Source organism: Notothenia rossii (assembly GCF_949606895.1).
Source record: "Notothenia rossii genome assembly, chromosome: 1".
In the NCBI taxonomy this organism is placed as follows: domain Eukaryota; kingdom Metazoa; phylum Chordata; class Actinopteri; order Perciformes; family Nototheniidae; genus Notothenia; species Notothenia rossii.
In genome coordinates, this window is record NC_136912.1 from 44,534,337 (window position 1) to 44,546,981 (window position 12,645).

The 12,645-nt window shown below is 36.9% G+C and overlaps 2 protein-coding genes across 8 annotated transcripts in view; one reads left to right on the forward strand and one right to left on the reverse strand.

The window, feature by feature from the left end:
• LOC307022024 (uncharacterized protein) overlaps positions 1-12,442 on the forward strand; it is a 260,282-nt gene extending 247,840 nt beyond the window's left edge. The window contains exons 1-7 of one of the 7 annotated variants that reach the window (XM_079654595.1): positions 7,190-7,663; positions 9,929-10,061; positions 10,150-10,195; positions 10,245-10,343; positions 10,678-10,825; positions 11,288-11,492; positions 11,881-12,442. In XM_079654595.1, coding sequence (XP_079510721.1) covers positions 7,445-7,663; positions 9,929-10,061; positions 10,150-10,195; positions 10,245-10,343; positions 10,678-10,825; positions 11,288-11,492; positions 11,881-12,185 — 1,155 coding nt within the window. In that variant the 5' untranslated portion in view covers positions 7,190-7,444 and the 3' untranslated portion in view covers positions 12,186-12,442. Of the gene's footprint in view, positions 1-2,420; positions 2,785-6,390; positions 6,524-7,189; positions 7,669-9,928; positions 10,062-10,149; positions 10,344-10,677; positions 10,826-11,287; positions 11,493-11,880 lie in introns of those variants that run through there. The other 6 variants (XM_079654596.1, XM_079654598.1, XM_079654599.1 and 3 more) reach the window with 6 other exon arrangements.
• Positions 4,220-7,166, reverse strand: LOC307022073 (uncharacterized protein). Its single transcript, XM_079654646.1, has 6 exons — positions 7,161-7,166; positions 6,250-6,444; positions 5,959-6,149; positions 5,735-5,825; positions 5,034-5,206; positions 4,220-4,808 (listed from the first exon to the last, which is right to left on the reverse strand). The coding sequence occupies exons 2-6, from the start codon at positions 6,309-6,311 to the stop codon at positions 4,630-4,632; spliced, it is 696 nt and encodes a 231-aa protein (XP_079510772.1). The 5' UTR covers positions 6,312-6,444; positions 7,161-7,166; the 3' UTR covers positions 4,220-4,629.
• Positions 12,443-12,645: the final 203 nt, after the last annotated feature.

The following is a 12,645-nucleotide window of genomic DNA, read 5'->3' on the forward strand; positions in this document are numbered from 1 at the left end:
ATGCATGTTTCTCTGCTATTTTGAATAAGCGTTAAAAAAAACCTTTCTTCATGAAACTGATATTGTTGGACAGAGTATTTTAAGAGGATGGTAGACTTGATATCAGCAATACTTCCGGTCAGTACTCCGGCAGCAGCATTTTTACCCCTTGGAAAATATAGAGTCTGTCCTGGATAGCTGGTCACACTCTGTCACTCTTGTTGGCCTCTTATGAAGCTGCTGCCTTTTAATATATGATTATTTCTCAGCCGTAACTTTCATTCCTCGCAGATTCTTCAGTCTCATCAACCTCATCCTTCCATCAGTCTCCTGCAGTCAACGCATCAGCCTCCAGCACACTTCCAGTGTCTGACTCCATATGATATTGTCTGATGCTGTAAGGGTGATGCCCCAATTGCCCCATGATCACAAAATGACTCAAGGAGACACCCATGAGTGCCAAGGACCTCATATAATGTATGTCATTAATGTTACATCACCCATTATAACAATTTGATTTCCGTTTTTCTCTTCTCTTAACTGAATAGTCCTGTCTTTAAGTATAATACAATGTAAAGTCCTTTTCCTGCACCATTTTAAGGCTTCAAAAACAGGCATTTTTACTGTATGTGTTTGGAGAAATGACACAATAAATGGCCAATAATTGTACTTTATAAACTCTGAATCTTGTGGTGCTTTAAGAATTACACACTGGTTAAGCCGGCCAGGTTATATGCCTTTTTTGGAGCCATTTTTTGCAATATTTATTAAAATGTCACTAGTTATTTAAACAAACCACTATCTGAGGATTATACAAGCAACCATAAAGCACCCTTTACTAGAGACATTGAAGCCCATGAAGAATTTATCCTTCCACAAATATTTTCAACTGCTGTAAGTTAGGGCACTATCTGTGCAGACAATTTAAAAATATTCTTCATTTGCAGTATTTTTTTAAAAAAGTGTTCAGAAAGACTGCATCAGTGATATGCTATATATACATATATAATATCAATATTTGTATTAACTAACCAAAGTCAATTTAAATAGCGGGCACAAATGGGTTAATTGCCATGCATGTGGTGTTTGATATAGTTTACGTTCAACTTCAACTATTTTAGGCAGAAAAACGTTTATTGACTAAAACTTTTTTTAATGATTTACTATAATTTAGAAAGGTTTTTGTGAGAAATCATTTCAAAAGTAAACTTTTTTTTCATTTTATAATTAAATTGAAATGTTTGCACGGAACATTATTAATTTATACATTTTTAAAAAAATTATGAATCCATTTATTTTTAATGTATTTCCTTGAGGCTGGGGAAGATATATCAGCATGTAGTTCAACATGCACATGTTCTAATGCAAGTATAAGTATAACATGGAAAAGGAAATAAAATAGGTTTCATATGAGGATGTGGATTTATTTTCTCTCACCTTGTAATTACACAATCAAACAATGTAATGTAGCTCTGGCCTTCACTCACAAAAAAACATTTTGTTGAATTGGACACATTTTTCGAAGCTCTATTGACTGACATGCAATGACTGGGACTGATGGAATAATCCGCGAGGAATGAACTGTAGCAGAGAAATAATCATATTTTAAAAGACAGCAGCCCCATAAGACGCCAACGAGTGACAGAATGTGTCAGTGTGCCGAAGGAGTTGGGACCAGCTATCCAGGCCAGACTCTAAAGACTTTCCAAGGGGTAAAATGCTGCTGCGTACTGACTGGAAGTATAGCTGATATCAAGTCTACCATCCTCTTAAAATACTCTGTCTAACAATATCAGTCTCATGAAAAAAGTTTTTTTTTAACGCTTATTCAAAATAGCAGAGAAACATGCATTCTTGTTCTCAGGAGGGGACATTGACATAGGATTGTTGGGAAAGTACACAGTAAGTACTTCATAGTACTTGTGGGGGTAGTTTCACTAGTACTGAGTCCAACAGGATCAATCTCACGAAGAACTAATGGCAATAAAAAAGAATTCCGTCATCAAACTTAGCAAAAGTGGCCTCATTTTGTTATCAGCAGGGGACTTTGACAGAGTAGCCTATTTCTCCAAAAATACAAAGTAAAAGTACTTCAATGTATTGTAAGTAGTAAGCTAATACAAAGTCAAACAGTATCAATTTCATTAAGAACTAATGATAAAATTGTATTTTTATCATTCATCAAAGATAGCAGAAAACATGCATTATGGAGGGCACTTTGACAGAGGATTACTCACAAAGTACACAGTAAAAGTTCTTCATTTTATTTCTGGTAGAAGTCAAACTAGAACCGAGTCCAACAGTGTCAGTTTCCTTAAGAACTTATGGTAACAAATATTTGTATCACTCGTCAAATATAGCAGGAATAATGAAGAGCAGCTGATTTGAAAAAACAAACTCGAGAGGCGGCTGAGTGACCGCAGTGCAGAATGGCAGTATAGTTTAAATCTCCTAACAATGTTGTCCATTTTAGACAGAGGCTTATTATATTTACAGCCCTTAATAACATCCATTTTCTGGGCTCAATATGTGTCTTGGCCGTTTTCGTTGTGATCGCTAAATTCCCCTTGTTTATAATAATCACCGTTCCTTCAGCAGGATACTGTAGTGATTCAAAGTGTGATTTTAGCAAACGAGTGCTTTTGTTTTGAAATCACTTCCGTGAGTTTCGCCCCGCCCCTCGCTCCAAGGACCATTTGACCATTTAGTAAGGTAAAAAGCAAAAAGGCCTCTCAGAAGCTCTTCCGTTTACGTGTTTAACAAAGAAAAACAATTGGACGGTAGATACACGGATTGTAGACGAAGGTACGTTTTAACCGTTTGTTTTTTCGTTCTAATTTAAACAAAAAAAAAAGCAGAAACGGGTCTTTTTTTTGTTTTTCAATTTTGCCCCAAAATGAAAAAACGGAAATTCAGCTCGTTGTTTCGTTTTTCTGTTCTTACTGTTAAAACAAGTATACCACTCAATGTTTCGTTTCCATAAGTGGGTGTGTCTCCAGCGCCTCCTTGCTTCTGATTGGCTAGGGTGCCCTATGCTTGCGTTGTACTCTTCAAAATAAAGGTTCCACGTCTTTGCCTTTAGACTGCGTTACAAATATACGTATATGATTATATTCATAAATACAAGTACAAGTCTGTCCGTATGTCTGTCTTTCTATGTATATGTCTGTCTTGATGTCTTTCTATCTCGATGTCTGTCTGTCTTTCTGTGACTATATTTTAGAGTTTAAAGCGTAGCCACTTTTACTCCACTACATGTATTTAAAACCTTTAGTAACTTTACAGATTTGGATTAATTATGTGAAATGTAATCAACACTTAAATCAGACTTTAGTTCAACCTGGAGTAAATTCACAAGCTACCCTGCAGTATACAAAGTCATTCAAACTAGCTGCACCTTTACCAGCTTTGAGAACACTTTCATGATCAATCATTATAAAACATATCATATATATTATTCTGAAATGGACCAATCTGCACAATGACTACTTTTACTGTCGCTACTTTCACTATGGTTGGATGATAATACTTTTCTACTTTCACTTGAGGAACATTTTGAATGCAGGACTTTTATTTGTAAAAGAGTATTCTTACACTCTGGTACTTCTACTTTTACTCAAGTACAAGATCTGAGTACTTTACTTTTACTCAAGTACAATATCTGAGTACTTCTACTTTTACTCAAGTACAAGATCTGAGTACTTCTACTTTTACTCAAGTACAAGATCTGAGTACTTCTAATTTTACTCAAGTACAATATCTGATTACTTCTACTCAAGTACAAGACCTGAGTACTTCTACTTTTACTCAAGTAAAAGATCTGAGTACTTCTACTTTTAATTAAGTACAAGATCTGAGTACTTCTACTTTTACTCAAGTACAAGATCTGAGTACTTCTACTTTTACTGAAGTACAAGATCTGAGTACTTCTACTTTTACTCAAGTAGAAGATCTGAGTACTTCTACTTTTACTCAAGTACAAGATCTGAGTACTTCTAATTTTACTCAAGTACAATATCTGATTACTTCTACTCAAGTACAAGACCTGAGTACTTCTACTTTTACTCAAGTAAAAGATCTGAGTACTTCTACTTTTAATTAAGTACAAGATCTGAGTACTTCTACTTTTACTCAAGTACAAGATCTGAGTACTTCTACTTTTACTGAAGTACAAGATCTGAGTACTTCTACTTTTACTCAAGTAGAAGATCTGAGTACTTCTACTTTTACTCAAGTACAAGATCTGAGTACTTCTACTTTTACTCAAGTACAAGATCTGAGTACTTCTACTTTTACTCAAGTACAAGACCTGAGTACTTCGACAACCTCTGATTAATGGTTGATTTCCAAATGTTCTGTTGGTGCGTGGATGATAAAATAATAGTGTTTGATTGTATTGCCTTACGTATGCAGCTATTTGCCTGTGTTTAGAAACATAATTAAACATACCATGGACACACATTCAAACTATTTTCCATTTATTAAACATTGCAGATGAACAATTAACAAGTCATACAGCTAAAGAAAACTACAACAATAATTTTCTGTATGATAATATCATGGAACCTGGAATTTGAACACACACCACTTAACAATAAACAATAAACTTAACAATAAACTTAACAATAAACGACTGAACTGCTGTCCACTTTAGGGTAGGGCCCTTAAAGCATCCAGTGCTGCAGACAGTCCAGCAACCTGGGTATACACTGGCTCCTGATCCCTGCACTTAAGGCATTGGGGAGATGTTATCCTCCACTCCTCCACACAGAGCCTGCATCCCACGATGCTTCGGCAGCAGGAGGAAAACATGGGTCCAGTCATTGTGTCTTTAAAAAGAAAAAAGACAGGTTTTTAAAGATATGCTGATAGTTAATGATTGATGTCATGGACTGTATTTCTGAAGCATGCACTCAAACTGAGAAAGATACTGTTCAGAAATAGATTTGAAAAGATTAACTTAGAATAATATGAAAATCCGGCACCTATACGTTTATTTTTTAAATACTGTTTGTTACACTGAGCATTATTCAAAGAGAAGATGAAAACAATACCTCTGCAGATCAAACAGCTAAATGCCTGTTTGACTTCTGGCCTTGGTACTACCAAGTCCTGGCTGGCTGCCACTATGTCAGAAATCTTCCTGGTGACTTCTTCCAGGCCTTGGGATGCATCCAGCAATTCCTCCACCTTGTTGCTCAGTGTGTGGACTTCAGATAGCTCATTTCTGTTTTTGTCACATTTTGAAAATAATTTAAGTATTAGCAGTCATTTAAGATTTTTTCTTCATTTTATTACAGATTAAAGAAAGTTATGTATTCCATGGCAAATTAGATTATGCTAAATAAACAAGAGCATGTGGAAACATTTCATTTCTTGAAATTACATTTAAAGGATATTGTTTATAAATGCTGATTGTAGAACGGATGTTGACTGTGACTCTTCATACCATGTGCTGACCCACAGAGTACTGAGGTGTGCTACAGTGAAGCCCATGCTTATGCATGTCTGCCCCAGATGGCAAACGTATATAGCCCTTGAGCTGCAAAAATGCTAAATGGCCAGAAAGAAGCCTTTTTCAAATAATGAGAGGGTTTTGCCAGTCTGTTGTTAGCGAGTAAAATAAAGTGAAATGCTGCATATCGTGACCCTTCAGTTTGAGTGCTAGCCCTTCTTTACACATTACATTATTATCCCTATTGATAGATCAGTTCAACCTTCTTCAGACAAAATCAGTTTTGTTATTCAACCACACCTGCTTCTTGAGCCTCTTCGACGCCATTGCCTGAAAGCAGAGCTCTCAACAGCATGGATCTTTCTTGCATTCGGCTTCCAGTACAAAGACCCTTTATGAGAGAAATAAAGAGTAAAGACACGTGAAAATAAAATGTTAAAAGGGGCACATTGTTGTACTGATAGCACTTTCAGACCCTTATCTTTTGCACAAATGAAAATGAAATATAGAATAATTATATTTACCAATTGTCCCTTCAGACTCAACGATTTCATTCCCAACGGTGTCTGTAAGGATGTACTCCTCACTGTCTCCCATGGCCACATTCACTTTTCCTGTGATCAGTGGAACGCTTGCCTCTGATTCAACAAATCTGATCATGACCACCCTTGTGGAAACAATCTTTCCATCCATTATTTCTGACACATGTATTGACCTGTAATGCAAAAAGAACAGTGACACACATTTAGTTAGCAACATGGACTAAAACGTAACATTCTAAAGCATGCCAACGTATGAAATGGGCCTCTCATTACCTTTGAAATGACCAAGGGGTGCTAATTGATCTAGTCAACTGACTCATGTTTGCAGTAGACATTGGCTGACTATGACGAAAAGCAAACGGCCGTGACTCAGCTGGCTCTGTCTGGATCCTTTGAGTCTCCCCAGGTTTTTCCCCATGAACCTCATAATGACCGTGATCAGAGAGGTCCAGGGAGCAGAAACACCCACTATCCAATGGAAAAACCGCAACGTTGGCGGCATCAGTGATGAAAAGGCTACCTGCGTTGACCCAAAAGAAAATAACAGGTTATACATATTTCACAATTTCCTTTTAAACAATCACTACATTGTTCTTTGTCTTTCCATGTGTGTCCTTGCATAATTTCTTCCTTTGTGTCGTTTCTTCAATGGTGGTAGTGGTTTATTAATAGTATTAAAAAAACATGCAGTTAGTAGTTAATCCTCAATATTATTTGTATGCCTATATCAGACCTCAGTATCAATCTAAATGTCACTGATATAGTTTAGAAATAAATGTCTTGCTGGACTGTACGACTAAATTGTTTCAGGGCTGTCACCAAGTAAATGCTGTTTTTAAGTTTCTTCTTGCTTCGCTTCTGCAAAGTTCAATTATAGTTATGCAGTTATTTGTGCAAAACAGTTCATATAAAATAATTATCATTGAATCTTTTCACATCTTTTCATGCCATGTCTATTTTGCGCACCAAATTAAGGATAACATCCGATAACATCCTAATAATATCCTTCCCCATTTACAATGTGATATCTAAACATTGTTTTGTTTTTAAATTGAATGATTAACTGACTCTCTCGTCCAGACGACTCGTAGCTTTATTGCTATTGAAACAAGGTTAGCTTGTTACACGTTAACACACCATGTGCCTGTTCAATCAATAATTAATCACGGATCTCTTAGAAATACCTGAAAAATGCGGCTGATTCTGTCGACGCGCATGTCGTCTATTTTAAGAGTAACTCGCTGGCTGCCTCTGAAAAAAAAGTATGACTCCATCTCCGTGTTTATTGTTAACAATATATTGCTATCGCCGTGTCCGACAAGTCGTTCTTGGCGGTAATGTGTGCATTACACAGGGTGCATTTACGGCATGGTGCCGTAAATGTACCATCAATTTACACCAGGACTGCTGTGCGCATGACAGGAAAGTTTGATCGCGGGAAATATAGTCACCCTCCTTATTAATAATAATGGAGTCCAGTTTGTTGGCCTACAGAGAAGTTATAAAAAGTATGATAAAAGACGGTTATACTGATCAAAATATATCCGATCATCTCCAGTATGAATGTGGCTTAACAAAAGGGTTCTCCCAAACAAATATCCGTCGCTTTTTTACCCAAAATGGTATAGGCAGAGAGCGAGTGCACGATTCCCAACTGGAAGTAGAAGTTGCTAAAGCAGCTGTTGAGGTGAGGTAGGACTATGGCTTAATTCAGTGATGTAAAGTAATTACGTAGATTTACTCAAGTACTGTACTTATTACTTCATAGTAATAGAGTGGTGTAGTGAAGCGTCCTAAAACCCGGAAGTAAGTTCCTTCTGGTTCCCTCGACAAAAAAGCTATGCAATTTCGCCATAGGATTTTGGAAAATAGCTCTAAATAATGTCTGCGGTTGACACACATTTAAGAGACGGAACACGGTTTGTTCAGTCGGATAATCTCCACATGTCTACCCTACTTTTATAATTTTATAATCATAAATCGAATCGAAAGATTTATGATTTTAGGACGTGTCACTGCACGACTCTATAGCCTACTGTTGGGCTTCGGAATGCTGGGAGGAGTAAATGGCCAGAAAGAATCCAAGAAACTTCTTGTAAAATTGACAGGGTTTTAATTATAGTAAACATGACGTTCCTCTGAGGCTGCGACGGGAGAGGGGCCGTATAAACGTTTCAGCTCCGATTATAAACTCTGGTACTTCCAGTCTTCTCCCATTGGTTGGCGGCGTCATATTCCGTTGCCCTCTATTGACGTAGCTAAACATCCATTCATAAGCATTTAAATAGCTATATACATGATAGTTAACCATATAGTAACAGTTGATATGTTAGCATAGATGAGTGGCAGTTGGAGACGGTGTGTTTAGTATGTAACTACACGCGTTTTTATTAGGGCCGGGACTTTAACGCGTTAATTAAGATTAATTAATTACACAAAAATTAACGCGTAAAAAATTTTACGCATTTTAATCGCACTTGTTTTTGCACCGCGGAACGTTTCTCACTGGATGAGATTCAGGGGTACCGATTATACTGGAGCACCAACTAACGTTCATGACTTCAGACAACAACAAACCACAGTGAACAATAGTCAAACGTGAACGAAGAAGCTGATGAGACCGCTTTGGTTGGCCCCGTGGATGTGACATTTTGTTTTAAAAAACGAACGGATGGAAGCATCGATAAGAGCACGGTTGTTTGCAAATTATGCAAAAAGGAATTTGCATATCACCGCAGCACATCAAGCCTCAATTATCACCTCAATGCAAAACATATAGCAGCTAGCGTGGAAGCTAGCGTGGACGTTAGCCCGACTCGGAGTACAAGGACCCACACCCAATTCGCGTTGATCAAACAGTGGCCTATGCAACAGAGAGATTTTATTTTCCATCAGGATATTGGAAGAATAGGAGGGATTGAGGTCAATCACTGGCACTTTTTTATTTTATTTTAAATACAGTACACTTTATGTTGAACAATTTATTATGTTGTTGGTGCAACTGGCACTTTATGTTGAACTGTTTATTGTTTTGGCCAAGGTTATTGAGAGAGTTGGACTGAAATTGATTAGATTTTTTAAATCAACTGTTGGTAAATCAACAAAGTCTGTTATGGCCTCTGAAGCAACAGAGAGATGTTTTCTAATATTCAGGGTTTCCAATGTTCTGAATGTACTTGAAAGTATTGTTTTTTACTTAAAAAACTAAGTGTTATAGTTTACAGAAGGTCTACCTACCTATAGGCTACCTGAATCTCTGAAATGTACTATATTCTTAAATATGCTATTGCTACACTTTATGGCAAAAATTGCACTTTTCTGTTGGTCTTGGTTAAGTACCACCTTGAAAAAAATAAACAATGTTTTGTTGCTTAAGCTTATGTATTCAGTCATTATTCAATGGTATACTAAAATCCATGTGAAAAAAATTGCTTCTCACTGTTCTCAGGTCAAATATTTATATGTGATTAAAAATGCGATTAATTGCGATTAATTAATTACAAAGCCTGTAATTAATTAGATACATTTTTTTAATCGAGTCCCGGCCCTAGTTTTTATCCATCTCTTCACTAATGCTGCTTGATATGCTACATCCTACTGTGAATGCTAAAAACAATGCAACTTCCGGTTCCGGAAGCTACTACCCCCGATATTTGTCCGTGGGGGAACAATACATCAGTGGACTAAAGTTCCGGTTTAATATGTTGATTATTCTCACAATACAAACAAATGTAACGAGCCCTGAATTATGGGTTTTCTTTGAGACTTAGGAGCTGAGTTGAGGCTTAACAATGATGTGACAGAAATACCCACTAATAACTTTGGACATAATTGTGTAAATAATAATGAGATAACTATTCTGGGGTTTTTTGGTTTCAATTAGAACTAAAAAACAAACAGTTAAAACGTACCTTGGTCCTATTTAGTTTTTGTTTTGTGTTTACAAATTCAGACTGGACCAACATATGGAAGAAAAATGATGACTGGTTACCTGGCCTCAAAAGGAATCCGAGCATCAGAGGGGCGTGTTGGCCGTGTCCTCAGAGAAACTAACCAGCCATATCATGCAGATCGGTATCGTGTAGGTATTATTAAAAAACATCTAGATGTTCCTGTATTGTACATTGCTGTGAACATATTGTGAGAACAATAACATTCTGTTTAATTCCTCAGAGATTAAGGAATTTAAATCCAGTGCCATACAGTGCAGAGTACATGGGTCACAAATTGCACATTGACCAAAACGAGAAACTGGTGATGTATGGGGTGACCCACGTCCTTGCCGTGGACGGATTCTCCAGCAACATTGTAAGCCACTCCACCATGCCAGTGAAAAACAACCTGACCATATATCAAGAGGATTACCAGTAAGTTTCAGTGCCCTGTTTCTGTTATAATAATATAATAATAACCTAATAAAAAGGTTGCAAACAGCAGACAGTAAATAATTTAGTAAACGTTTAGCTAAATAAAAACACAATGGCTAAATGTAGCTTTATTTGAACAGTTTTATTTGGGAAAAATATTGTAAATCGAAAACTACTGACAGGTAACCACTGTATATTGTACGTTACTTGGTAATTGATTGATGAGATCAAAATTGTAACGGCGTACAAAATTCGCTTTAGCAATGCTTAGGTTGTAACAACAAACATGAAATTCTGTTACATGTCATAAGACTTTTGTATTGCTGTTTTGCAGGAGTGCTGTCCTACGATATAGAATGTGGGACCAAATCCGAGTAGACCATAGAAAAGAATTCTACTTGACTCTTTTCATGCAGGAGAAATTGGCAGACTACCGGAATAACACAGGCAGACAGCCATACATGCAAACAAAGTCAACACAGGCGAGTTGTTTTTTTATCTGAATTGCAATCAACGTGTTCATACATTACATTACATGTTACTTGTTAGACGCTTTTATCCAAAGCGACTTACATACTCAATACTGTGGACAATCCCCACATAGCCATTTTTGTCTTTTATTCCTCACTTTATCTGCTGTAATCATGTAAATTACCCTGTGGCGAGACAAATAAAAATATTTCTGATCTCATTCCATTATTCACCCAACTGCTAGCTGATAAAGCTGTCAATAGACCCATGGCGTTCACTAAACTTCTCTAGGGGACTGCTAGCTTTTTCCTATGACATAGGAGAGATACACAGTACTTTTGAACTGGATACAACAGGAAATGGATAAAATACAAAGCCGGAAATTGGGAAAGAAATTGGGAAATAAACAATGGGAAATTACAATGTGCTCTCTACATTTGACTCTTCTCATTTTTGTTTACTTTAAATTACAGAATCATATTATAGAAAGGATGTGGCCAGAGGTAAACAACAGGGTAAACTACCCTCTGAAAGGCGCACTCAACCACCTTGTTGAACAGGAGGAACTAAACCTCGAAGACAACATCACACGATATTGTGTGTCCACTCTTACCTGTCAGGTAGCCAAAATTGGACTTGACCGGATGGTGCAGTCCTGGAATGCACACAGAATCCAAGGTTTTTATAGCAGTTTTCAGAATGTTACTTAAGCCCCATAACAAATAAACTTCTTTATGCATTTTTATAAGTTGTACTTATATCCTACATTTGTTTCTCTCTGTATCCCCTTTTTTACACTAGGTTGATGGAAATGTTTAAATGTGGCATGTATATATTACAATATTTCAATAATTGTCTGAGTAAAGACATATCTACTATCTAGTTTATAGATTGCTCTTATTGCATGAAACATATATATCTGGTAAGTACATAAACAGTCAAATTAAAAACATGCTTTTTAAAGTTTGTAAGAAGTGTACTAATAGCACAGGCTATGAGGTTCATTGATATGCATGATATGTAACATTACACTAACAATGGCCACTTATTTGTGTTTTTTTTTAAGGTAAGGGTATCCCAGATCAACTTGCTCATGGTGGGTGCCCAAAGAGACTGCCTGCAGATCTTTTGCCTGAAGCTACAGATGCTGCAGACTGCTATCATCAGGACGTGGGGTCTTCTCTGACAAGAGTGTCGCTGTTTGGGAGAAACCCATTTGCCACTGTGGAGCACCAGACAGCAGCTGAACAAGAATTTGCAAGGAACTATGCGGACATTGCTGAACTCTTTGAGCGTGCCATTCATAACGAGCCAGCACCATTCCAAAACGGGATAAAGGATCTCATAGGCATTGTAAGAAGATATGTGTAAAGGCAAGTGATCAGGAGCCAGTGCATACCCAGGATGCTGGACTGTCTGCAGCACTGGATGCTTTAAGGGCCCTACCCTAAAGTGGACAGCAGTTCAGTCGTTTATTGTTAAGTTTATTGTTTATTGTTAAGTGGTGTGTGTTCAAATTCCAGGTTCCATGATATTATCATACAGAAAATTATTGTTGTAGTTTTCTTTAGCTGTATGGCTTGTTAATTGCTCATCTGCAATGTTTAATAAATGGAAAATAGTTTGAATGTGTGTCCATGGTATGTTTAATTATGTTTCTAAACACAGGCAAATAGCTACATACGTAAGGCAATACAATCAAACACTATTATTTTATCATCCACGCACCAACAGAACATTTGGAAATCAACCATTAATCAGAGGTTGTGGAAGTAATTAGATCTTGTACTTGAGTAAAAGTAGAAGTACTCAGATCTTGTACTTGAGTAAA